At 32.0% G+C, this 27,021-nt stretch overlaps 2 protein-coding genes across 2 annotated transcripts in view; both read left to right on the forward strand.

The window, feature by feature from the left end:
• Positions 1–270: 270 nt before the first annotated feature.
• Positions 271–27,021, forward strand: part of LOC143047653 (uncharacterized) — a 42,391-nt gene continuing 15,640 nt past the window's right edge. Inside the window, exons 1-6 of the mRNA XM_076220839.1 lie at positions 271–390; positions 4,940–5,077; positions 6,757–6,836; positions 15,457–15,528; positions 19,179–19,356; positions 20,831–20,983. Coding sequence (XP_076076954.1) covers positions 357–390; positions 4,940–5,077; positions 6,757–6,836; positions 15,457–15,528; positions 19,179–19,356; positions 20,831–20,983 — 655 coding nt within the window. The 5' untranslated portion in view covers positions 271–356. The remainder of the gene's footprint in view (positions 391–4,939; positions 5,078–6,756; positions 6,837–15,456; positions 15,529–19,178; positions 19,357–20,830; positions 20,984–27,021) is intronic.
• Positions 24,494–26,926, forward strand: LOC143048795 (uncharacterized). The gene is made up of 3 exons (XM_076222668.1): positions 24,494–24,692; positions 24,904–26,474; positions 26,894–26,926. The coding sequence occupies exons 2-3, from the start codon at positions 25,266–25,268 to the stop codon at positions 26,924–26,926; spliced, it is 1,242 nt and encodes a 413-aa protein (XP_076078783.1). The 5' UTR covers positions 24,494–24,692; positions 24,904–25,265.

Here is a 27,021-nt window from a genome sequence, read left to right on the forward strand (position 1 = left end):
TATATACTAGTAATTTTTGGGGCCCTTTATAGCTTGCTGTTCGGTGTGAGCCAAGGCTCCGTGTTGAAGGCCGTAACTTGACCTATAATGGTTTATTTTTATAAATTATTTGGATGGAGAGTTGTCGCATTGGCACTCATATCACATTTTTCTATATCTATTTAATGAATTTCGAAAAGATATATTTCTGTCATATTCTAATACTCTGTGTATTAAAATTTGGAGGTTGACACCATAAGATCTTCCTGAATGCCAAGGACGCTTTATGACATAAAAGCCTTTTGGTTTCAATTGATGTCACGATTACGAATCCAAGGCGAAAGATAAGACAGTACTTAATATCACTCAAGTCAAATATGGCGGCCAAAATAATCAAATTTTTGGTTTTTGGTAAGTTATTTTTATTGTTGGTTGTAATAGCACTGTATGGTATTTCTGTTAAAATTGAAATTTTACCAAGATCATGTCGGCATGAACAAGGCCTTCTTATATTTCATTAAGAACACATCACAAGTCACTTCATTGAACCGAGCATAGTAAACACACCTATAATATCCCGTATTATTTCAATCATATTCGAACTAAAAGATTCATTTTATCAAATATCCATGGATTTTAATGTTCAAAACAGAGAACGGTATTTATTAGCTGATTTGTCTGTTATCTATCATAATACGAGAACCATAACATGAGAACAGGACGTGATAATTTTGGATCGCTTCAAGCCGTTTTTTACCCAAAATCGTTCGATTGTAAATTTGAGATATGTAGTAATACATATGTATCTGCAAAATATACGAATTTTTAATTCACTATAATTAATTTTACACTCTCTTTTCACTTTTTTCCAACCACTGCAAGGAGAAATTTCAAACTTAATTATTTTTCATTATTCATGATAAGGTCAAGGTATACCTTGTAACTTCTGCTTTTTTGGAAGACTGAACATGATAAAATTTTCTTTACACTTAATCAATTTCATTGCACAGGGGCGGTACATAGACTTCCATCTTTAAAGCAAGGTTGAAACGATTTTATGATAAAAACAAACCAAATAGATATATTAACAATAATCTATACTTTAGACTTAATTCATTTCACTGCACAGGAGCGTTACTTAGACCTATTTTTTCAAAGCACAGTTAAAACATTTTTCTAATAAAAACCAAATGAATTTGTATAAAAACAGGCATGAAACAAAAGAAATGTTTGAAAATAAAATTGGCATTGAACGTTCTTTATAAAGCAAATCAAGAATATGATATTTAAAAAAAAGATCGGTTTCCAACCTGGTATACGCAACATCTCTTGATTTCTTTCTAGTAAGAAAATAGGGAATAAGAAACCAAATTATTTGTTTGAAACAAAATCTTAAAGATATCCCTAATTAATTTCGTCAAGAACAATAGTTAATCTATTTATGCCTTCCAAGTTCAGCGTCATTAACTTGTACTCTTAGTAGAAAGATTGGGGATACGAACACAATTTAATGACAACTTTCTTTCATTCTTCATACTTGCCAGTAACATTGATCAGAATCGAGACTGTACAACTAGAGTATGACTCAATGGTTTATTTTCCCTGTAAGTCGCAGACATCTATACCTTCTTTATATAATTTCTTATTTAAAACGTTTAGATAATCAATTTAATACTATTTCATCAAACAAGATTCGAAATATTTGATGACATTGTAGTTAAACCAGGTTTAATCCACAATTTGCTGAATAGGAAAATGCCTGTGCCAAGTCAGGAATATGACATTTGCTGTCGTGTTTAAACTTTTGGCTTTGCCATTTGATTATTTGATTTTCGTTTTGAATTTTCCTCGGAGTTCATTTTTTTGTGATTTTGCTATTTTTGTTATTTAAGATTATGAAAAATGAAATAAAACAAACCAAATGCACAAAATAAAAAAAATTCCTTATGACATATTTAGAGAACATACTAGTGCTGTTCAATCAAAAACAGTTATAGGTTTAAACATTACGATTAAATTGCTTCACCTCCACAGTCCCCTATCCCCAAGAAAAAAAATGGTATTTATAAATTTAGCAGTGTTATGAGTATTTCGTTTAAACAATATTTTATTCAAATAAAACGAATTGGATTGAGGCATAGCCTATGTAAGCCTTCTCCACAAAACAAGGTACAATATATTGTATTCAAAGCAACACATACACTAACATAATGACAACACAGAATTATTTTTTTCAAAAATACATCTAAGCTGACTGGAATGATGCTTTAAATAGTTAACTCAGATCAACAGCATGACTATTTTAAGAATGCTCCAAATTGTTAACTCAGATAAAAAAAAAAATAAAAAAAAAAAATTAAATATTCTAGGTAATAAACTCCAACATTGATTTAGAGGTATCACATTAAATCAAATGGTCTCCAGTTAGCTATTTAAAATAATAAATTTGATAACTCATTTTTAAAATAACATGTTTGATATCATGTACTTATTTGTACTAATTTGTTGAACCTGAAGAATAACGACAGTGAGTAATAACCATATTGATACATTAAAGAATCATAATAATATAAAAAGAATCTAGAATGTTAATAAAATAATTAAAAAATAATTATAAGAAAACAACAGATATAAGAAACTATGAATTATATAGGAATAAAGGTGCATTTATTATTTTTTTTAGCTTTTATAATATTAATTTCAATGTACTGTCGTTTGATTTTTAACTTGTGTTTCAATTCTAATTATGTTTCAGCCGGTTGGGGTAGAGGAGCTTGAATATAAAAAAAAAAAAAAATACAGACATACAAAGTAAAACTTTGTCTGGTTTTGGAATATAAAATACATTTCATTATACAAATCTCTCGGATTTTTTTTTTATGTTTTCATGAACAGCCTTAACTATCTACACATTGTCTTCAATACTCATAGATTGATCACCAAATAGTATTGTTTTTTGGTATCTTTCTTTCTTTCAAAAATACAACATAACTGACACCGTTAGTTAATTGAACAAGTATTTCATTATTCGCTTTTGTTCATACTGTAGAAATTTGGTAAAAATTCAATCCTTTAGAAACGATACTGATATTGAAAATTTTTTCAGTTGAAACAAAGTTAACACATACCAGCACATCATCTTGCCTTTTTATTAGCTCACCTTTCCTAAAAGGAAATGTGAGCTTTTGCAATCACTTGGCGTCCGTCGTCGTCCGTCGTCGTCGTCCGTCCGTCGTCGTCGTCCGTCCGTCGTCGTCGTCGTCGTCGTCGTAAACTATTTCAAAGATCTTCTCCTCTGAAACTACTGAACCAATTCAAACCAAACTTCATCTGATTGATTCCTAGGGTATCTAGAATAAAGTTTGTGTTTTAATTCCCATATCATCAAAAAACATGGCCGCCATGGCTAAAAATAGAACATAGGGGTAAAATGCAGTTTTTGGCTTTTAACTCATAAACCAAAGCATTTAGAGCAAATCTGACATGGGGGTAAAATTGTTCATCAGGTCAAGATCTAACTGCCCTGAAATTTTTAGATGAATCGGACAACCCGTTGTTAGGTTGCTGCCCCTGAATTGGTAATTTTAAGGAAATTTTTGCTATTTTTGGTTATTATCTTGAATAGTATTATAGATAGAGATAAACTGTAAATAGAAAAAATGTTCAGTAAAGTAAGATTTACAAATAAGTCAACAGGTCCAAAATGGTCAGTTGACCCTTTTAGGAGTTATTGCCCTTTATAGTCAATTTTTAACCATTTTTCGTAAATCTTAGTTATCTTTTACAAAAATCTTCTCCTCTGAAACTACTGGGCCAAATAAAATCAAACTTAGCCACAATCATCATTGGGGTATCTAGTTTAAAAATTGTGTCCAGTGACCCGGCCAACCAACCAAGATGGCCGCCATGGCTAAAAATAGAACATAGGGGTAAAATGCAGTTTTGGGCTTATAACTTAAAAACCAAAGCATTTAGAGCAAATCTGACAGTGGGAGAAATAGTTTATCAAGTCCAGATCTATCTGCTCTTAAATTTTCAGATGAATTGGACAACTGGTTGTTAGTTTGCTGCCCCTGAATTGGTAATTTTAAGGAAATTTTGCTGTTTTTGGTTATTATCTTGAATACTATTATAGATAGAGATAACCTGTAAACAGCAATAATGTTCAGAAAAGTAAGATTTACAAATAAGTCAACATGACTGAAATGGTCAATTGACCCCCTTTAGGAGTTATTGTCCTTTATAGTCAATTTTCAAAAATTGTCATAAAATTTGTAAATTTTTACTAACATTTTCCACTGAAACTACTTGGCCAAGTTCATTATAGATAGAGATAATTGTAAGCAGCAAGAATGTTCAGTAAAGTAAGATGTACAAACACATCACCATCACCAAAACACAATTTTGTCATGAATCTATCTGCGTCCTTTGTTTAATATTCACATATACCAAGGTGAGCGACACAGGCTCTTTAGAGCCTCTAGTTTCAATCGTTGTTTTTTAATTGTCGTCTCAAAGCAATTCATTCAAAACTGTGTCAAAAACAATTAAATATTGCTCTAATCTTTTAAAGTACCTCTTTACAACTTAAAGAAAGCAGTATTGATTTCGCTGTTCAATCTGTCACCATTTATTTAGAATGCTTGAAAAGTGAAGAATTTGAAAATAATTGGTTATCATTGTTTGATTAACGTCCAGTGTAAAATGAACAACGGTATACTACTGTTGCCTTTATTTATGTATGACAATATAATTAAGTCTTTTATACATATTCATAATCTTCTATAGATTAGTAGTAAATGATTCTATTGTCCAAAACTATTGTCAGAATACTCTGTATTTTGGTCATAACATATATTTTTGATTGTAATTCATACAAACCATTGGCTTGCAGTGGTTGGTTTAGTTGTTTTCCATTCTATTAAAAAAAAAATCAACAAAAGGTACCTTAATATTCCAGTTTCATTTATCAATTTGGTACATTCTGTTTGCCAAGACCTCGATAAAGATGCATGTGCTGCGATAATGACAATGGTGCCAAACATGTGTGATGATCCTTGTATTACTGTTCTCTGTAGTGACACATGTAATAACTGTCGTAAGTAAATTAATGATTAATTTAAAAAAGATATTTTGATCGTATACAGTTGGAAACCAGGTTGAAATAGAACAAAAGAATCCAAGCTCTTTGTTAGAGAAGGCGATAAATGTGTACTGTACTGTTTACTATAGTGACAAAAATTTTAAAAGTTAATAGAAACAAACAAAATTACAATTTTCTTCTAAATTACGAGGTGTTTTATTTTAAAAACACCATTTGCATAAGTTTTCAATTTATCTAGTATATGGTTAAGCAGAACAATTAGATTTCAAGTCGACGACATGGGTATCTTTCAAGTTGGATGAAGAAAATGCATAACCTCCGATTTTTTTTGAAAAAATTACCACTGACGAAAAACATTATTATTTCATACATCGCCTCGCTTCAGATTCTATTATTTTTATATATCAAAGCTACAGATTGACTTTATAACACAAACAAATAACAGTACTAAAAGATGAAATATATGGGTCAAGTGAAATACCTATCTAATGAGTCACAAAAACAGAGAAGGTGTGTTCGAATAGCTATTTTTTTTACTGAAAGTACTTGACGACAGTCTTTCAAGTTGGATGATGAAAATGCATATCTTTGAAAAAATATAATTTTATGTGTGTGAAAACTAGGGTTTATAGTCTTTATACACTAAAAAATCTAGTCTGCCCTGCCACGAATGTTTTTATTAGAATTTTTTTAAATGTTTATGAATTTTCGAAAATCCCACCTGACAACTGATCAGACAAAAGTTTTAAGTTGAAACAATGCAGACAAGATCATTAACTGATGCTCATTAGCTAGTTGATACATTTGTCTTTTAAAATACAACTGACATATAAGGATCGTAATGGTACAATGTGGATAAATTTATCGGTTTCCATGAGCAAAATTAGTAGTGCGTCATCCCTACAATGGCTTCCATTTCTACGATTGTGAAAATGAACTGGCGTAATGGGGAGATAATTCTGACGAAGTAGAATCCTGACTGTATACCTCTTCAACCGTTAAGGTTTTTATTCATCATTGGGTTTCAAATATTTGGCTCTGAGCGTTCCTGAATAGCGCTTCGGACGTATGGAATTTATTTCGTGTTGTTTTCATTTTGACAGCTCTCTGTCGATACCTCTGCCGGTGTACTATAAGTCTCAGAGGGTATATTAAGTTCAGTATTCAGTACTTGGGTTCGACATGATTAATAACAAACCTGTATAAAATTGTCTATATAAACATTTTGAAATTGTTTACTCAGATTTCAATTCCCTCAGGCAAAGTTGACCGTAGATATAATTGACTATCTTCGGTCTTTTTTGGTCATATAGCTATATATTCCTCGTTTAATGGTAAGGCAGAGGAGCGGATTTCTCTGCACGCGTAGGGTGAATAACTATGCAGTCACTTCCAGTCACAATTGAAACGAGAGATTCGATTTCCCGTAGGTAAACTTTTCTACACCTACAGAAACATCTCCATTTCTATTGACATTTTATTTCTTCACCCTTCAACACGAGCGACGTACATATCATTTATCATCCATTTTGTTCTCATCCAGAATTTTCAATTTGACGAAATTATACAACATTTAATTATTGTAGAGATCTGTATTCACATTTAAAACCAACTTAGTGCAGTACCTACACAATTAAGTTTTCTTGTTAATAAGATTTTTTTTTAATTTTCAGCTTTGAAATGTTACCATTGTGACGAACAACTGAACCCCGAAGACTGTAAAACAGTTGTACAGTGTCAAAGAAGTGACGAGGTTTGGTTATTATATATGTAATACGTTCCCATAAAAGACGTACATTTTGCCCTTCCTTTGTACTCTTTGATCTCAATGCATTAATAACATAATGAACATTTTGTATATGAGTTAACTGTAGATGGAATGCATGACCATGAACAATATAGTAATAGCAACCAAAATTATAAGTACTTAAAACATAACGGAAATATAAGCAGTTATTTATTTATAACTGATAAGCCAGTATGTTCTATTAGAATTAAATTAAAACTTTTTGTCAGCACGAAAACTACACATAACTTGGTGTCCTTAGGTATAGAAACGTTCTGCTAAAATATCCGATTAATCAATCATATAGTTGTTGGAATTTTTACATTTTACTTAATTCAAGTAGGCGATTCAGTTTTTTTCTGCTTTCTTTTCTGCTTATCTATCTACTGCAACTTGCTTCCAACGTAAAAGATGTAAAATGAAAACCTTACTGCTGTTCTAAGTGCAGATGAATAAAACAGTCACCTGTTTGATTCATCCAAGTGAACATGCATATGTATATAAAATTGAATTGTCGCAGAAGATTCATTTAGGAATTTAGTTTTATAATGTATTCAATTTTAGTAAGTTCAAATGACGAAAACCTTTCTTTTAGATTCATTATATTAAATTTCATTGAACAGGTAACTATGATAAGTTCCTTTAGCAATCACTATTATTACGTATAATGTTAGGCTAGGCATCATTTGTGTAGTAGATTTAATTCCAAAGTGTCATTGAAAAAACTATGTAAAAAATTCCATGCCAAGAAGTTCTCTTAAGGATTTTTTTCAATAACAGAGAGTTGCTGTGGTGACACTAAATAGAAGATTCATTATTAAAATTTCCTCTCATATTATACCGGCTATTAATTAAATTTCCAAGAGAACACTTTACCATCAAAGATTCCTTGATATTATGTTCCTGTTGAAATAACTTTTATCATATATTTCGTTTCTGTATTTTGTAATTTGGACCTACTTATAACATACTCATAATTCCTTCAAGTCTTCCAAATATATTTTTGTTCGGCTATGTATCATTAAAATAGCTATAAATAACAAATTTGTGAGAAATTGCTAGCATAAATTTATTTTAGAATATGTGTTGATCTAGAATGCCTAATGTAACAAACCAGACGGAAACCCAGTTGAAATAAATCAAAAGAATCGAAGCTCTTTGTTAGAGAAGGCGATAAATGCTTACTGTAATGTTTACTATAGTAACACAATTTTTAAAAGTTAATAGAAACAAATAAAACGACAATTTTCTTCTCTATTACGAAGTTTTTTATTTTAAAAACACCATTGCATAAGTTTTCAATTTATCTATTACATAGTTAAACAGAAAAATTAAATATCAAGTCGACGACATGGGTACCTCTCATGTTGGATGTAGAAAATGCATAACCTCTGATTAAAAAAAAAATAATAACACGGACGGAGATCATATCAATCTATTAGTTCATTAATTTTCGTGTCTGCCCTTCCATTATGTGACTCAAGAAAAAATCCAAAAAATGCATAACAATTGTATCGAAAAGAGAAAGTCGAGTGCACCTTTTTGTGCTAGGGCGTGTTTGGGGTGTATATTTTGTCTTTAAGGAAGAGTATTTGATATATCATCTCGCTTCAGATTCTATCATTTTTATTTATCAAAGCTACAGGTTGACTTTATAACATAAAAAAATCACAGTACTAAAAGATGAAATATATGGGTCAAGTGAAATATCTATCTAATGAATCACAAAAACAGAGTAGATGTGTTCGAATAGCTATTTTTTTTTACTAAAAGTACTTGACGACAGTCTTTCAAGTTGGATGATGAAAATGCATATCTTCGAAAAAATATATTTTTTTTTTGTGTATGATAACTAGGTTTTATAGTCTTCAACCAATAAAAAAATCTAGTCTGTCCTTCCACGAAATATTTAATAAGATTTTTTTTAAATGTTTATGAATTTTTGAAAATTCCACCTGACAACCGATCAGACAATAGTTTTCAGTTGAATCAATGCAGACAAGATCATTAACTGATACTCATTGCTAGAATATACATTTGTGTTTTAAAATACAACTGACATATAAGGATCGTAATGGTTCTATGTGGATACATTTATCGGTTTTCAAGAGCAAAATTGGCAGCGCGTCATCCTTACAATGGCTTCCATTTCTACGATTGTGAAAATAAACTGGCGTAATGGGGAGATAATTTTGACGAAGTAGAATCCTGACTGAGTATTTTAAGCTGGATGATGAAAGTGCATATCTTCGAAAAAATAATATTTTTTGTGTGTGATAGCCAGGGTTTATAATCTTCAACCACAAAACATTTTAGTCTGCCTTTCCACGAAATATTTAATTAGATTTTTTTTAAATGTTTATGAATTTTCGAAAATTCCACCTGACAACCGATCAGACAATAGTTTTAAGTTGAATCAATGCAGACTAGATCATTAAGTAATGCTCATTAGCTAGTAGATACATTTGCCTTTTAAAATACAACTGACATAAGGATCTTAATGATGCTATGTGGATAAATTTATCGGTTTTCTTGAGGAAAATTGGCAACGCGTCATCCCTATAAAGGCTTCCATTTCTACGATTGTGAAAATGAACTAGCGTAATGGGGAGATAATTTTGACGAAGTAGAATCCTGACTGAAACATTGTCTGTTGAACAAGAAATGCATTTCCCTTTTAGAAATAAATACATTACCTGATTCTGTTTATACTGATTTTTGACATCACACAAGGGATTTAAAAAAAAAAATAAGGAATAAAGTGTCCACAAATAATTACTTGAGTAGTTCAAGCAACACCAGGCGATGATCGGAAATATGAAACGTCTTATCCTAAATCTGGGATTCTAACTGGAGTCTAAAACACGATACCCCGAATCTGAGACACGATCTAGACCTGAGACGAGACTGTAAATCCTGGACGAGATACTAGTATTTTGAAACGTTTAATCCTTACTGAGTGACTAAACAGATTTTGATCTACCATTGATACTCCTACTAGCCATCAACACCCACTAACACACCAAACAAATGTTGCCTAATTCGAAAAAAAGCTCTTCTCCTGTACCTTAATCCTTCTAAAATAATCCCTAAAGTTTTCTAAACATTGTGTTTGGTGTAAACAATATTTTTTATGCATAATATAAGTATATTTTATAAACACATTCACAATAAGAATTCAAGCAAGCAACATGCTTATAAAAACCTGTCTCCTTAACATTGTATTTATGTGCAAACATCTATATAATTTTCCAATTGAAGCAAAGAGCACTTATCATAAAATGTGCTGATTAGAACAATTGAAATTAGTGCTTAAATCTTCTGTGTAATATGCCAGTCTAATGGCGTGATTTCCTTATTGTCAGATGTTACTTTAGGTTAAATGCATACACAAATTTAATAAAGAAACAATTCTGTCCGAAAAATATTCCTTTGATTGAAAACTATACGTAATCATTCTATCTAACAGTTTTAAATGAAATGATAATTGTTTCATTGTACAAAATATACTTGTTTGACTATAACTAAGTATTTGTTTAGTATAAAAATAAGGAGATGGTGTTTAACTAAAAATAAGACAACTATTTACCAGAGTACCGTCGACGTGGATAGAAGCAATTGAAGGTCACTGTACGGCTTGCAACATTGAGATAAAACGCATACCGTTTAATCATCTATTAACTTCACAGACACGCCACATTGTTTTTGTTTTGAAAATTTTACGAATCAATTCTATTTCTAATTTGAAATATTTTGTCTTCATAGTGTTGCTTATGTTCTCCCCATAGTTCAAATGAAGTGTATGTAAGCAATTACAGACAATCGTACGACCTTCAACATTGAGAAAAAAGACATACCGTAAGTTCGGTTATAAAAGGCCCCGACGTGAAAAAAATTATAACAAAACATTTAACAAAATCAAATATGACAGACCTGAATCAATGACAACCAACTACAGCCTACTGACTTGGGACAGGCACATAAATAATGTGGAGGAGCTAATATAAAAAAGCAGATTTGGTATGAATGCCAATGAGACCACTCTCCAGAAGAGACCAACTAACACAGCAATTATACACATGAGCGCTTAACCCTTTCCTAACCTGGGAGAGTGTTGTAACATAACAAAATAGGAACACTCTTTAAAAATCAGTTAAAAATACTAAGCTCATCAGATTTATACAAATAGAAATACCTCTAATAAAACCACAAAATGGACGTGGACAGGTACTTAAATATGCCAACAAATATTGAGTTTATATTTGTTACTTATTACAAGTGATCTTTCAATAACGAAGTTATGTTAATCATTTGACCCTTTTTTAAAGGATTTTTTGGTTCATTTTTCTTATATCTTAAAATCCAGAAACAGGCAAAGAACAGTAAAAAGAATAAAAATTTCCAGAAAATAGCTCCCTTGAAATAATCAGAAAATTAAAACAACTTGTTTTGGGGTTATTGTTCCTTAAATACTCATTATAGACATCGAGTTCATATCTTTTTTTTTTTATAGATGTTTGTCTTCAAAGGGCTTAATAAACACGCTCGAATCAAAAAGTTAAAAAGCAATATAAGGTAGAATTTGAAGAACAAAGAGGACGCACAATTCCAAAAATTTTGCCACATCCCTGCAAACTCTTTTTCGAATATTTTATTTTCGATGTTGTATCCTTTTGAATGACTTTATAGCTACGGGCACATACAATTGTTTCATAAGATGATTGATGATTTTGCTAAGTAATTGTTGATTAAAAATGCCGAGAGAGACAGTTCCGTAAAACGAAACAGAATAGTACAAGCAAAAAAAAACAAAAAAAAAAAAAAAAAACAAAAAACGAATAGATTTTTAAAACCGCTTGAAATAAAAGAATAACAAACGAAATGATAAGCTAGTGTTAAACGGATAGAGGAGTTTCCCACGTTGATATGATGATTATGAACAGACTAAGATGATTAAAAGCCTATACCTCCCCTGTTAAGAAATAAAACTCAGCAACTATATCAAGCGTTAGAAGATATCATATGACTTCATATCCCGCATGTATGACATCATTGTCAGTAGATAAGAGGAATAAAGAGTTAAACAACATGCGTTAATAGGTTTATACCTGGAGATAAGAGGATTTGCACCTGCAATAACCTAATATACATGATTGACGTCATGAACCTAAACCAGTGAGGTTGTTGACCCTATTTACAACACCAATTGAAATAATAAACGAAAATTGTAATTTTATAAAAACCAAACTGAACAGATTTATATAAGCTTATTTTCGAAACAACAAGTTTTGTCAGGTTTGTGATCATAGAATTTTGAGCTTCTGTAGAATACAAAATGTAAGTAATCCTACAATGAACTCGGCTAACCGATATAAATTCGTAATAAACTTCAATATAATAACACTTCAAAGATATGAATCATTATGTTCAAATCAAGAGAACCTTGTTATGAAATGACTATAAATTTTTCCTAAGAGTAATGATAGGGTCAAAAAAAGGTTTGTAGAAATCTAATAAATATTCATATTAATTTTTTTTTGTTAAAAAAAAAGATACGAGAGACAATAACAAAATGAATAAGATTAAAAAAAAAATACTAAATGAATAAAGTATTAAAAAGTGTCACATGAACCCTAAATATCACATAACACTAGGATCAAATATCAATATATTTCGTACCAAAATGTTCAAATCACATTACTCTGTGGTATATGTCGGCCTTCTGATATTTAGGAAAAAGTACAAACTCTGACAAAAAAACAGGTATATCCCGCTAACATGTTTAACCCCGCCACATTATTTATGTATGTGCCTGTCCCAAGTCAGGAGCCTGTAATTCAGTGGTTGTCGTTTGTTTATGTGTTACATATTTGTTTTTCGTTCATTTTTTTTACATAAATAAGGCCGTTAGTTTTCTCGTTTGAATTGTTTTACATTGTCTTATCGGGGCCTTTTATAGCTCACTATGCGGTATGGGCTTTGCTCATTGTTGAATGCCGTACTGTGACCTATAGTTGTTAATGTCTGTGTCATTTTGGTCTTTTGTGGATAGTTGTCACATCTTTTTTTTGATATATAATGTGGTACGCTAGACGGTTTCAATTTTCATAAGATGTGTCGGCCTTTAGATATTTAGAATAAAGTACAAACTCTGAAAAAATATTTTTTTGTTAAGCAGCAGAAATAATTGATTCGGAACAAATATTAGATACTGTTTAGCAAACTTGTTATTACACATAACATTGCTATATGTATATTAAATCACGTCCAAACTTCATTGAAAGCCTGATTTGTTTGATAACAAGATGTTTGATTTTTTGGCATACAAAGCAAGTATTTCTTGAAATGAAGAAGAGGAAAATTCAAAACGGAAAGTCCCTTATCAAATGACAGAATCAAAAGCTCAGCACATCAAACAAATGGATAACAACTGTCATATTCCTGACTTGGTACAGGCATTTTTCTGATGTAGAAAATGGAGGATTAAACCTGGTTTTATAGCTAGCCATACCTCTCACTTTTATGACAGTCGCATCATATTCAATTATATTGACAACGATGTGTGCACAAAACAAACAGACATAAAAGGTAAAAATGTCAAATAGGGGTACAGCAGTCAACATTGTGTTATAATTTATATCACTATAAACAAAACAATATGCAACAAAGAAGCACACAAAGGCATATAGACAAAGCACACCGACAAAAACGAAAAACACGAATGCAAAAATTTACAATAGCACAATAACATAATGACGGAATATATAAGTACAGAGGCAGGCACGTAATATGTATCAGCGTGTCTTTCTATGTTGTGATGTTATATTATTGTTTCAGATAAGGGTCAAGGTTGGTACCTATTAAAACGTTGAAACCCGCTGCTATTGTTTGCACCTGTACTAATGTTCGTTCAGTAGTTGTCGTTTGTTGATGTAGTTCATAAATATGTGTTTTATATAGAATAGACCGTTGTTGTGTTGTGACCAATATGGTTTACTTTTATAAATTGTGACATGGATGGAGATTTGTCCCATTGGCACTCATACCACATGTTCTTATATCTATATGTATATAGACAAAGCACATTAACAAAAATGAAATACAAGAATACAAAAATTATCATAAAACAATGACACAATGACGGGATGTATAAACCTAGAACCACATTGTATGTATCAAAGAAACACAAAAAGGCATATAAAGACAAAGTACGTTAGAATAATGAAAGACAAGAATACTAAAATGATCATAGAACAATATCGGGATAAATAAGTACACGTCTAATGGATATCACAAAAAAACCCAACAGACTTAACAGTAAAAGTAATATCATAAAGACAAAATAAGAATTATGTAACACGTTATTAAGACGATAAAAACGTCAGTACCCAGAATCTATAGACACTTTCAGTACTGTCGCCAAGGTAAAAAAAGAATACCGTTTCATGAAACAACATCTAAAAATACAGAACAATTTTATGAATTATAATTTACAAAAGACAACAATACTGTTTGTTTTGCTGATGTATCCATGTTTCCTGTAAAAATTAATATTGTGCTATATTCAATGAGAAGGTGAATTATTTAAACTTTTCAAGCTGTAATACAACCAAATCACAGTATTTCACATCCGGTTGCATACAAAAAGGGTCAAAAAAATATTCTCGTGAATTTGACGGTTGCAGGAAATTTATCCCACATTGATTGCAGTAAAAAGTTTTAGAGCCATAAACATTTATCTTGGGTGTTTCAAGGCATCATTATTTTTATATTTGGTGTTTCTATAATATATTTTATAAACTTGAGGTTTCATTGTTTCTTAAGCTTGTACATAGGAAAAAAGGGGTACAATTTAATAATTCAACTTCCAGTGATGATGATTTTCGTGTATGCAATGATATGTGATGTGAATTTTTGTATTTGGTACTTAATAGGATAAAACTTTACCTATGCCAAGTATTTCTTAGTTTGAAACAAAGATAAATTCTGCACAAATTTTTGAAAAATACAAATTTATGAGAAATGAATGGTGGTATTTCACCTCAATCATAATATAGTGTCTAATATTGCAATAAGACATGTTAAATAGAAATAACTCAGCTCATCATTTTGTATAATATTATACCCGTGAGTCTTTCACACACTGTATTGAAGTTTTACCAGTTTAATGCCATGGCTATTTTACATTGTGTACAACTGGGCAATATACCTAGATAAACTTGTTTTGGGACCGACTGTGTAAGATGAAAATAATGAATAAGAGTTTTTAAACAATATATATAAAAAGAAAATATGGTTTGATTGCCAATGAGACAACTCTCCACAAGAGACCAAAATGACACAGAAATTACCAACTATAGGTCACCGTACGGCCTTCAACAATGAGCAAAGCCCATACCGCATAGTCAGCTATAAAAGGCCCCAAAATGACAATATAAAACAATTCAAACGAGAAAACTAACGGCCTTATTTATATATAAAAAAATGAATAATAATGGCTATAACAAACATCTGTTTTCTACTTGCAGGTATAACTCGTTATCCAACGATTGACGCCGGATTTTATACCATTATTTTCTTTTTGCAGGTCTGCCTCGCTATCCAAAGATTGACGCCAGATTTTATACCATTGTTTTCTTCAGGATGTGAAACAAGAGATGTAAGAAACAAAATTTACAATTAATCTCTTATAGCTGAAACTTCTATAGATTAATAGGTTTAATGCACAAGTATTCAGTAATTTTCTTTAATTTCAAACCGATTTGTGAATTCGTTTTGATATGATGTCATATAAATCTTACTTAATTACACACACTGAATAAATAATCGAAACAAAAAAAGACCAAAGACAGCAAATGTAAATTCAAACTCATAAGTCGAAAAACTGACAACGCCATGGCAAGTAAACAATATTTACTTTATCAATTAATATATCCACGTGTCAAATAATAATGTCAAAAACTACTTTCTGAAAGTTAGCTAATCCAAACAAATCTTTTTTGATAATGGATGTATCAAGTCATAGACGAAGCGACTCTAGTAGCTTAGGAAGCCGTTTTAATCTTATAAGCATTACAATAATTCATCTCTTAACAACTAAATCCTAATTTCTGTCAACATTTATATACTTATCTGATTATATGTATATGAATTAAAGAGTTGCCGTTTATTCATATTTCATAGTATTTTACAACAAGGTATATTTTAGATAGAATGTAAATATGTACCGCAATCACTAAGTCCGGATGTGTTAAAGTATATATCTACCCTTGTTTTCGTATTTTGGGGTTTGAGCTTTTCCGATTACGAAAATGGAATAAAACGTGTTAGAAGTACAAAATTTATTTGATGTGTGTAGTGAACCCGATTCATTTCTGTCGAGACTTTTATATTGAAAGTCCAGTTGTCAAGACAACTGTTATATTGTAAAATTTGTAAGCGTACTGTACATTTGACTTTCAGCACATATAAGGTTAACAGGTCAAAATGTTACTCGTACAGCTGTTATCATATTACTAGAAACGAAGCAAGTTAAAGGTTTCTTTGGATGCTTGCTTTGTTTGTATTAAAGTTGACTCAATCATTGTATTTAAGAGTGACATTTGCAAACATAAAAGTAGGTATATTGAAACCTGTAAATATGTAAATTTGATTAATTGATAATGCCAAATCATTTTAGATATAAGAATAGAAGTTTAACTCCGCCTTTTTATATATTTTTTTCAGTTGTCAATTTTAATTACTACGCTTGAACAAAAATAAATACAAAGCATGTAAGCAATCAAACAGCGTTGATATCAGCATTTTGATCGTATTTGTCACATACTTATTCAAGAATTGTGTTGGATGTTTATTAACGTATCTATAGATAATGTCTTTTACATGAACTTATTTCCCTCACCTTTTTTTTAGGTTTCCATTCGAATTTAAACTCTTTCTTGTATCTACACTAAACACTATACTATGTTGGAAACAAGTTGTTTTAACCATAATTTGTCTCCAAATTGTATGCTTATTTTACATTTTCTTATTAAAAACGCCTAGAGTGATTTAAAGTAAAACATGATTGGGTGGCAGATTCAATAAATGCTCTTTCACATAATGGCAAGATTATAATTGCTTCTGTTGAATTGTTCTTCTGATTGGAATTTGAGTCTTATCGGGTAGAAAATGCCTACAATCCAAAACGTGAAACATAAGTATGAAATATTTGTTTAACGCTATGTTCTTGAAGCCCCACAATATGAAAACAGGTTCAAGTGCTTAAGGTGGAAAATTAGTTGACACATTACAGCTCAGAATCCAACCTGTCACCCCACTTATTGATATACTATAAATAAAAGTAACGTTGCTTTTTAAATTTGTCTTCTTAGAAGTGTATTTAATTGACTGAGCTGTGCTTTCATTTTTTATGAGATTGATTGTTTAATGACATATTAGGCATGAATATCTTCAGTATCCTTCTGACCTTGGAAATATCGAATTAAATCACATTTTTCTTTTCAAATGCTAATTACAAAATGTATGTCTGCGACAGATTTCGATGACTATCAACTAGAATAGTTCGACACTTCAATATAATAATTAGTGGATATTGTCACTTAAAACTGGATTATGCCACCTAAAGAGTCCATACATTGAATACGTCTATAAATGAGTATTGAGAAACCTAACTGACCTAATTGTTAAAGGCACAGTGTACTGTAACCTTTGGTCAATTTTCCTCAAGTGAAAATAAATCGTGATAAAATTGCATATTTGACAGTTTTCCATAATTGACCGTTATAGTGACGACCTAGAAAATCAGAAGAATTAGTGAATATAAGTCACAAATTAAAAATAAATCTAAGGTACTTGTGGACCCATTAATCTGTTCTTCAGAACCGACTTGAAATGTAAACCGTTCGTAGAAACTAAACTCTCATTTAAACAGATATCAATCAGAAATTAGCAATCAAACAACGTGGGATCATATAACTCCTCCTTTATTTATACAATACCGGCTTGTATAATACGGCTTTAAACGTTACCGATTAAGGTATTAACAGAAAGCCGATTTAATGCCTCGTTCACACGTACATTTACCAATTTATCCAATTTCGCATTAGAAATACGTTTTTGTTAATACGAATTAAAAGATAACGTCGTTCGGACAGTAAAGCGAATTTGACGCGCATTGCAATTTGAATAAGAATTGACGTTAGGACGTAAAACGTTTCGAATGCTAACTAAACTAATTCGAATTAGTTAATGCGAATCGAATTCGAATTACGTGTGAACTCAGTATAAACATGCTTAAATAATTTGAAAAGAAAATAAAAAAATGTCTACACCCAATGACTATTCTTTGTTGAAAAAAAAATTGGTTTTATGTCATATGTCATAAGATCTGATGGAAATTATGGAACCTGTCAAGAAACATGCTCTTTGAAAGCACTGAATTAATGAATTCGTCATTGTTACTTAGAAATGCAGTGCACAGTTTAGTTTTTTTTGACAATCCAAAACTTTCGTTTAAAATTCGTCATGTTAGTTAACAGGTAAACGTGAGATTACCGTGGAATTTTTGATTAAAAACTAATTACACCTCAAAATTTCATTTCTTTTTCAGATAAACCTTTTTATCAGCAAGGTTTAATGCTCAATGTTTAGAAAATTACACATTAAACGCATTTCATATTTTAAGAAAATTTAAAACTTAACCGGAACTTAACTGCCGCACAAACAAAAACAGTTATATAAATCTAATGATTTGTGCAACAATACAGATAAAAAAAACCAAACCAAGATGAAATGAAATTTTATTGACAAACATTACGGTACTCCTTATGACCAAAACTCCCGTCAGTTCCTGCCCTGAACCGCATACTACTCTAGCAAAAATAGGGAAAATAGTTTCGGAATGGAAATGATCACTGTAAGGAGTTTGCTTATGACCTTCGCCAGTTTCAGTTCTTCTGAATGTTACTAAACACTATGAATTTTATTTGATAAAAGAGCTCACTCTTTCAGGTAAACGTCAGTTCAACATTTTAACTTTGTACTTTTATTTGTCAATAACATAAAATGCAACATTTAGTAGTCGGTAATGCGTTTTTTACATACCAATTATAGATATTCATATGTACATCGTATCACTTGAAATTTGTCATATAGATATATGCGTTTTTTAAAACATCTTTTGAGTCTAACCTTAAGCATGACCTCTGGTTTATGATCAATAACAAATTAGTTATGTTTTTTTTCATGTTATAAACCTATTACTTTTTTTAATTTGATAAAACACAAATCTTATATATTCCATTAAAGGTATGCATGAAAGTGTTTGGTAATATTAACATAAGGAGATCGGTTGGGGATCATCCACTCCATCCAAGAGCTTTAACGTTGAAAGGTGGCTGTTGTGACGTAGATAAATGTAACTCTCATGACCCAGAAAATGAACCAACCGAACCTCCAGGCTACGTCAGAACAACTATACCTAATGGTAATTATCTAATAAAACTATATAAAGGCAACAGTAGTATACCGTTGTTCAAAAGTCATAAATCGATTGAAGGAAAGGAAATCTGGGTTACAAACTAAAACCGTGGGAAACACATCGACTATAAGTGGAAAATAACGAAAATTAGAACACTGAAGTGCAACAGAAAACAAACAACAATGCAACATACATAGAAACGAACTATTATATAACATCTACCATATTCCTGACTTTGTATTCAATACGTACTAAAGGATACTTCATGATACTATTCACAAGGTTGATTTTTTAGTTAATATCCAAATTATTTTGTATTTAAAAAGGAAGAGAAAGAACACTTCTAACATTTGATATTAGACAAGGAAACACACTGTGTTGAAATGTTACGTTCAACTGCTAACTTATGAATTTTGACTTCAATTTTGATTTTTGGATCGACCCTAATAAATTTTTACTCATATTATCTTAATTATTACAACATAGATTTTTAGCGTTATATACATTTACATATTAAGTGGTATACAATACCTTTAAACAGGCTGTTATTCAGAAACTGATTTCTAAAGAAATCAAGTGGCTTTATCTATTAAACAATTTGTGAGAATAATTGGCAACACAAATGTATGAGATCGACCACCCATGCACTTTGTCTGTATTTGTGTCTTTTTGAAAAAAGTTTTGTAGAAAAAGCCGGACAAAATTTCATCCAAGAGGTTTTTATATCTCAAATGCTTAAACAAGTTCACGGTGTATGACCCGTGGCAGATCAAATGACATGCAGTCCCAGACTGTTGGATCTCCAGTCTTAAAAAAAACCCCATGTTTAAATAATTACATTAAGCTTCTTTAATAAAGTTTGGATCTCCATTTCTTCCAACTAAAAACCTTTAAAAAGGATTTGAAATTTTGTTTCAAAAGCTGCTGCAAACTCATATACTTAAGTTGGTATCTGTGGACATTGCAGATGAATTATTTGTAACTGTTAAATCACATTTAAAGAAATAAAAAGATTGAGGTAAACGGTATAAGCAATACCTAATTTCAATTTATTTAGATGTTTTGGAGTTATTTGAGTTATTTCAAAATATAGTTTTTGAGTTAAGAAGTTTGATCCAATTTTATTTTCCTTCTGGCGCCAGGTTGGAGATCTACGTGCAGAAATACTGTCATTAATTTTTTATACTTTAATTTCAGCTCTTGCTTACAGATTTTGTAACGATATATCTCATTTAATTTGTTTGTACCACATGTCTTAAATTGGTAAGTCAAAAACAAACATGTTCACCTTCAAAATGGCGACCAAGGGAATGAACTTAAACCCAATTTAAGAAATAAATATATGATTGGCTATTTGACTTTCCTCAAGTAATGTCTCTCATACTATGGTGTTTCTTTTACCATCGTATTTGTCTATGATTAGTTATTAACTTATAACTACGTATACTATACGACTTAATATTTTAAAATTGTTTTAAAGGTGTGAATCCAACATATCAAGCAAGTCAGATATTATGTACTGGAGATGATTTGAATGCAACTGCATGTGCTGCGTTAAAAGCTGCAGATCCTAACGTTTGTTCCAAACATTGCGTGGCTGAGAAGCTGTGCCAAGGAATGTGTCAAACTTGTGGTACGTCATAGTTAAACAACATTTTACGTTTCAGATTTCCTAATTTTTGTGCGTCAAACTTTTAAGTATTTGATTTTTCACATATATTGTTTCTTTTAACTGTATTAATGCATTTGAATCTGGAAGTTATTTTGTTTTCTATTTCAATTTCATTTATTTGAAAACAATTCTACTGTACTAAATTGTTTGGTATTAATTCTCTTGGGTCGATGTCACTACTGTTGAATTTTGGTCATTAGAAAGATACCTCACACATTTTGTTGTGTGCAATATACATTAGTGTTTTTACTTGAGAAATGTTTGTTTTTTTCGGATAATGCTAATTTTGTTAAATTCTAATCCGACTGTTTTGTTGCTATGTTTAAGTTTTATGTGTTTTAATTTAAAACACATTTTCTTCATGAAGATATGAATAGGATTGATACAGCCTTCAAAAGCTCTCTACACATTACATGTACAAGGTGTAAATTAGTTTTTAAATTGTAAAACGACAGTGGATTAATGGCTGCTACTTATGAGGAAATACACACAAATACATATCTCAGTGCCAATTTCAAAATAGATTTTATATTTAAGTTTGTTGGCAGTAAGTTACCAGATATTCAAGTACTGTTTGACATGTATATATCAACGCTATTTATTAGTCATTAGAAATATATAAAGCATCAGAGACAATATGAATACTAAGTGTCTTAAATGAAATATGAAATATTTAAAAAAAAATGTTCAAACAGAACGATGAGTGTGACAGAAAAAATTCTGAACAGATTTTGAAAGTAGCGATTTCTACACCATACGAAAGTCATCTGTTTTCAAAGATGGACAAAAAGTTAATATTTATGTCTAAATCAACAATTGAGTAAATGAAATCAAGTAAGATTAGTCTTAAGTCATCGTACATTACCTTAGACGTATTTGGCACAATGTTTTGAAATTGTTGGTCCTCAATGCTCGTCAACTTTGTACTTGTTTGGCTTAATAACTATTTTGATCTGAACGTCACAGATAAATCTTATGTAAACGAAATGAGCGTCTGGCGTATTAAATTATAATTCTGGTACTTTTGGTAACTATTAAGGAAAATAAAAAAATAGATGCTATTCATTCTCAACGAACACAAAAAAGTTGATTGAACACATGACTAATATTGTATTGCATTACCCCATAATTGAAAGGTTTAGATATTTAAGCAGTACCATAAAATCCGTCTAGTCTACTTTTAAATAGACATAATCTTTAGGATTCTCTCATACTTAGAGGAAGGTTTTTCCAAAGCCTTAAAGTGAAGTGAAAGGATTTACACTATTAATATAAGAAATAGTTGAAGCAAGTAGGGTAGATGAGAATTTTATTAATTCGTCAAAGTGAAATGGGTTTGGCTAGGAAAATATAACTTGACTTGCACATATATGTTTTAGGTGTAATCTCATTTGATATTTTATGAAACATTATAAGCTTATGTTTATTACGCCTATTCTCAATGGTTTCTTATCCTATTTTTTATGTTAAGTTTTTGTCTGGAGGAATTACGCCATAGTCCAGTAATAATAATTTTGTGTCATAATGATAACATTATGCTTCAAGTGAATACATTAAAAATGCTTAACTCATACGAAACACTGCGTAGTATAGTGGCAACGTTTTGAGTTTTAGGGTTTCAATGATCTACAACTTTGTACTTGTTTGGCTTGCAAATTACAACGCCAGCTCTATGGTTAGTGTTTAGGGCTAGGTATATTGAACTATCATGTTATCGAAAAAAATACAGCTAATAGAAAATCTTGTTAGAGCATTTAAAGAATAAGACTACCTTTTGGAGTCACCAAAGATCAAGCCTATTAATTTTAAAATATTATAAATTTCAAGTTTATGTTTGCAAATAGTCTTTTAAATTGTTTGGATCTTATTAAGGTCTGAATTTGATTCCCGCCGATAAATCTTAGGTAGACAAAATGCGTTCTTTTTTAACAGATCATCAAGGATTTCATAATTCCTGGCTTCCACTTTTTCAAATTGGGCATTCTTTATATAGATTTTACCAAATACTAGTATATTAAGTGTTATATGCACTTGGTATATGAAAATTTCTTTCAGTTTTTTGCAATGCCTTTGTGCAATATGTATCTTTATTATTTGTGTACTTGCTAACTATGTCAATTGATATCACGATTGTGTCTTGTGTATGTGAAGAGCAAATTTATCGCTTTCAGTAAATGATGTTGTGTCGGTGGTAATGGTTCATTTTGCATAAAAAGTAGGTTTACGAATTAAGTCTGGAACGTGTCCTATATTAAAGCAATGACCTTTCAAACATATATAAATATTGTCATTTATATAGATGTTGAATGCCATTTCACCCATAGAGCAGCGCTTTTTAATTAGAATGACATTTTGTTCTGACATGTCAAGTAGTTTCGTCAGAATGTGGTTACAAAATTTCTTAAAAAAAATGATGTTTGCATTAAGTATAAAACGTCCTTCAAGTTTATATTTTGACTTTGATTACGATTGGTTAGTTCTTGTTAGTCTTTAAATTTGACTGAGGATTCTGCAGTTGTATGGTCTGAATTTGACATTATCATTCACAAAATTATATTCATGAGTTTATTGTTATAGTGATAATTCTTTTAAACTTGCCATAAATGTTCCAATGCAAAACAAGTATTGTTTTTATCTTTTGTTTTTATACCTACCCGATTTTGAAAACAATTAAATGTGCGAAACATATATCTGTTAATAAAAGAGTACACCAAACAGGCCGTATCGGCAATGTAAACTCAAAATGGGGAAGTCGATAATATCTGACTAAACCAATTGGTACTTAATAATAGTTATCGTCAATGAAACGTTTCACAAGCAACTGTCATAAATTTTACAATTCTTTTACACTTTATATTTTTCTTTGAGTTTGGCATAACAATCAGCGAATAAAAAAAGTCGTCAGATTTGACGTATCGTTCAATCTATTTACAAAAGGCACGATTCAAATAGCTTTTCTGCAGATTGCATTTTTCACACATATATAGTCTAGTTATAATGGTTTAAACGATGGCACTGTATGCGTACATATTCTGTTCGAATAACAATAGTAATAGTTTTTATAATTGTATGATTATCCTTTATTTATTTTGTGGGGCTCTATACACAAGATAGTTGCAAAGATTTAATATCCGTTGCATTGTATTATTTCATCCAATTCTTCCCCCATTTTCCTGCCAGCATCTGACCCTCTCCACTTAACATCCCAAATTTCACCAACATTTAATTACATAAGAGAAAGAATGTATTTTTGGATATTATTGTAAAAGAGAGGCGAAAAATATATCTAACGAACATGCTAAGTCATTAGTCGAAAATAAACTGACAATTCCATGACACCCCCTCCCTCCCCCAAGAAAAACGACGATAATTGTTATACAGCACCAGAAAGACAACACAAAAAAAAAAGACTTAGATTCACACATCTTATTCTGTTACACCTTTCCTCAATTTGTGTATTTTCTTCGATTATATTCTTAATCTGTTTATGTGTTCCAGTCTAGGAGGATTATTCATCTTTAACCTTATAAGAACATTAAAACATCGTATCATCGCTACCTTCCCCCTGCTCACACAAATCTCAAACTGAACATTGCAAGGTCATACCAGTTCTGGAGAACTTTTCAAAGGACAAACGTCATCTAGGACACAATTCGTGGCTAACCACAGAGTGAGTTAACTTTACAACATTGTTTTTGAAACCTTCAAATTACTCTATACATATTTGAACATTCTCTCTGTGAAACACTGGAAATTTAACTGCTCTTGAAAGTACAACATTTTCTCGGATTCAACGGACTGTGCTATCTATTACTTTTGACATTTCGTTTTAATAACATTAATTGAACACATTGTAAAATTGTATTTTATTTGTTTTTCAGCTTTTTACCATTTGTTAGATTGGTTTAAGAATAAATTATCAGCACCTGATAGTCTTGTTGCTTGAGCCCAATCGTCGGTTAAACTTAATGGTCAGGCCATTACAGTAAAAAGTCTACAACTTGCCTGTTGTGTCTCACAGATAACGCCACTCCACAGCTACACAGCAACCTACCTGTTGAGCCCTGCATGTACGCGTCATCCCTTGACGTATAGTAAATTGACAACAACTTGTCTACACATCTCCTGATCAGGAAATACAACGGAGCATCGTTCGTAGCTGTTACATCGACACTACGCAACACAGCTTGTGCGTCCTAGGCAGCAAACCAACAACGTTGAACGAACATTGCCGATTTACATCATGGATCCCAGTCACGCGGAACAGCAAGAAGAGGTTCAGCCCCCAGAGGGAGATGTCACTGAAGAACCTATAGAGAATCCGTCTATAACCACACATGTAGATGAAAATCCCGAGACGAGGCGAGTACGCGACCTCACAGAAAAAGGTAAAGGCGTTTACACAGAAAAACGTAACAAGTTCTGTGAGGAACTAGAGGCCCTTTGGTCAGATATAACAACCCAGTTATTGGAAATCACCACACCTCCCAATGAACTTCAGCAAGTCTTAACATCTCAGGACAATCTTGTAAAAGCCTGTACAAATTATCGTAGGCTCACAGACGAGTATCTGGACTTCCTAAAAAGGACCAGAACGTTGGACAGTCAAAAAGACATTGACGCATGTAACCTCACATTGGATCTTCGTCTGTCCAAAGTGGAACTGGCCATGGAATCTCTACACGAGCATCGCCTTGCCCTCACTAAGGCTAAATCAACTAAAACAAAGACCTCAAAGGGTAAGAAAACCTCACACAGCGGTAGCTCTAACGTGTCAGACATGTCAAGTCTAGCACGGAGGAAGCGTGCCAAAGCAGAGGCCGCTAAATCAAAAATAGCCTTTGTTGAACAACATTCACTTATCCTACAACAAGAGGCAATGATAGAGGAACAAGCCCTGTTCAGACAATCTGAAATGGAACAGGAAGCAGCGCGCAAAAAGGCTGAGATGGAACAGGAAGCCACACTTAAAAAGGCTGAAATGGAACGGGAAGCCACACTTAAAAAGGCTAATATGGAACATGAGGCAGAACAAGAGGCCATACGCAGAAAAGCGCAAATCAAACAAGAGGCTGCACGTGTTAGCCGAGAAAAAGCCGAGCTGAAGGCCAAGTTAAACCTTCTAGAAGCACACAGAGAGGCTGCAGCCGCAGAAGCCGAGGCTCGTATCCTGGAATACGACGACAGCCAAGCGTTTAGCGATCTCCCTAACGAAAAGGAAGACCCGCTCCAGCGTGTGCAAGATTTCGTAAATAAACTTCCTGTATCAACTACTGTAAAGGAAGTAACAGGACCTCAAAAGAAAAAACAAATTCCTGTTCATATCGAGCTGAGTCACGAAGCACCAGCGTTCGTGCCATCCGTGGCACTGAACTTACTGTCGCAGACATCTGCTGTCTTGCCTTCCGATACTAAGTCACCGGAAGTTACCTCTATCCCAGATCTGGGATTAGTAACTGGCATGCAAAAACTAGGCCTTTCAGATGAGATCCCTGCTGAACACCAAAAACAGGGTGTTAAAGAAGCGATCCCAGTCTTACGCACTAAACAAGACGTTATAGAAGAGATCCCTGTTTCACACCAAAAACAAGGCGTAATAGAAGGGACCCCTTCTGCACACCTGCAGCAAAACAATCCTACGTTAGAGATAACCAGATTTCTCCTTCGCAAGGACTTGCTGTTCTCCCGGCTAACAAGCTTTAACGACCAGGCAGAATCATTTCATACATGGAAAGCCAGCTTTAAAAATGTCATCGACGAACTACAAGTTTCAGACTCGGAACAGATAGACCTACTTATTAAATGGCTTGGACCAGAGTCAGGTAAACATGCTATGAGTATAAGGGCATCAAATGCCAACAACCCTACTAGAGGCCTACAGAGGTTATGGCAAAGACTGGATGAGCGATATGGTGCTCCAGAAATGTTGGAAGCATCTATCACGAGTAAACTCGTCAATTTTCCTACCTTGACGAACAAAGATAACGCACGTCTTTATG

This window comes from Mytilus galloprovincialis, chromosome 10 (assembly GCF_965363235.1).
Source record: "Mytilus galloprovincialis chromosome 10, xbMytGall1.hap1.1, whole genome shotgun sequence".
In the NCBI taxonomy this organism is placed as follows: Eukaryota; Metazoa; Mollusca; class Bivalvia; order Mytilida; family Mytilidae; genus Mytilus; species Mytilus galloprovincialis.

What these genes read in the sequence shown, in the direction of transcription:
- LOC143048795 (XM_076222668.1), top strand. Translation starts at nt 25,266, where the DNA reads ATGGATCCCAGTCACGCGGAACAGCAAGAAGAGGTTCAGCCCCCAGAG. An exon ending in CTATCCCAGATCTGGGATTA is followed by an intron (nt 26,475 to 26,893) that starts GTAACTGGCATG and finishes CAACCCTACTAG; the next exon opens with AGGCCTACAGAGGTTATGGC.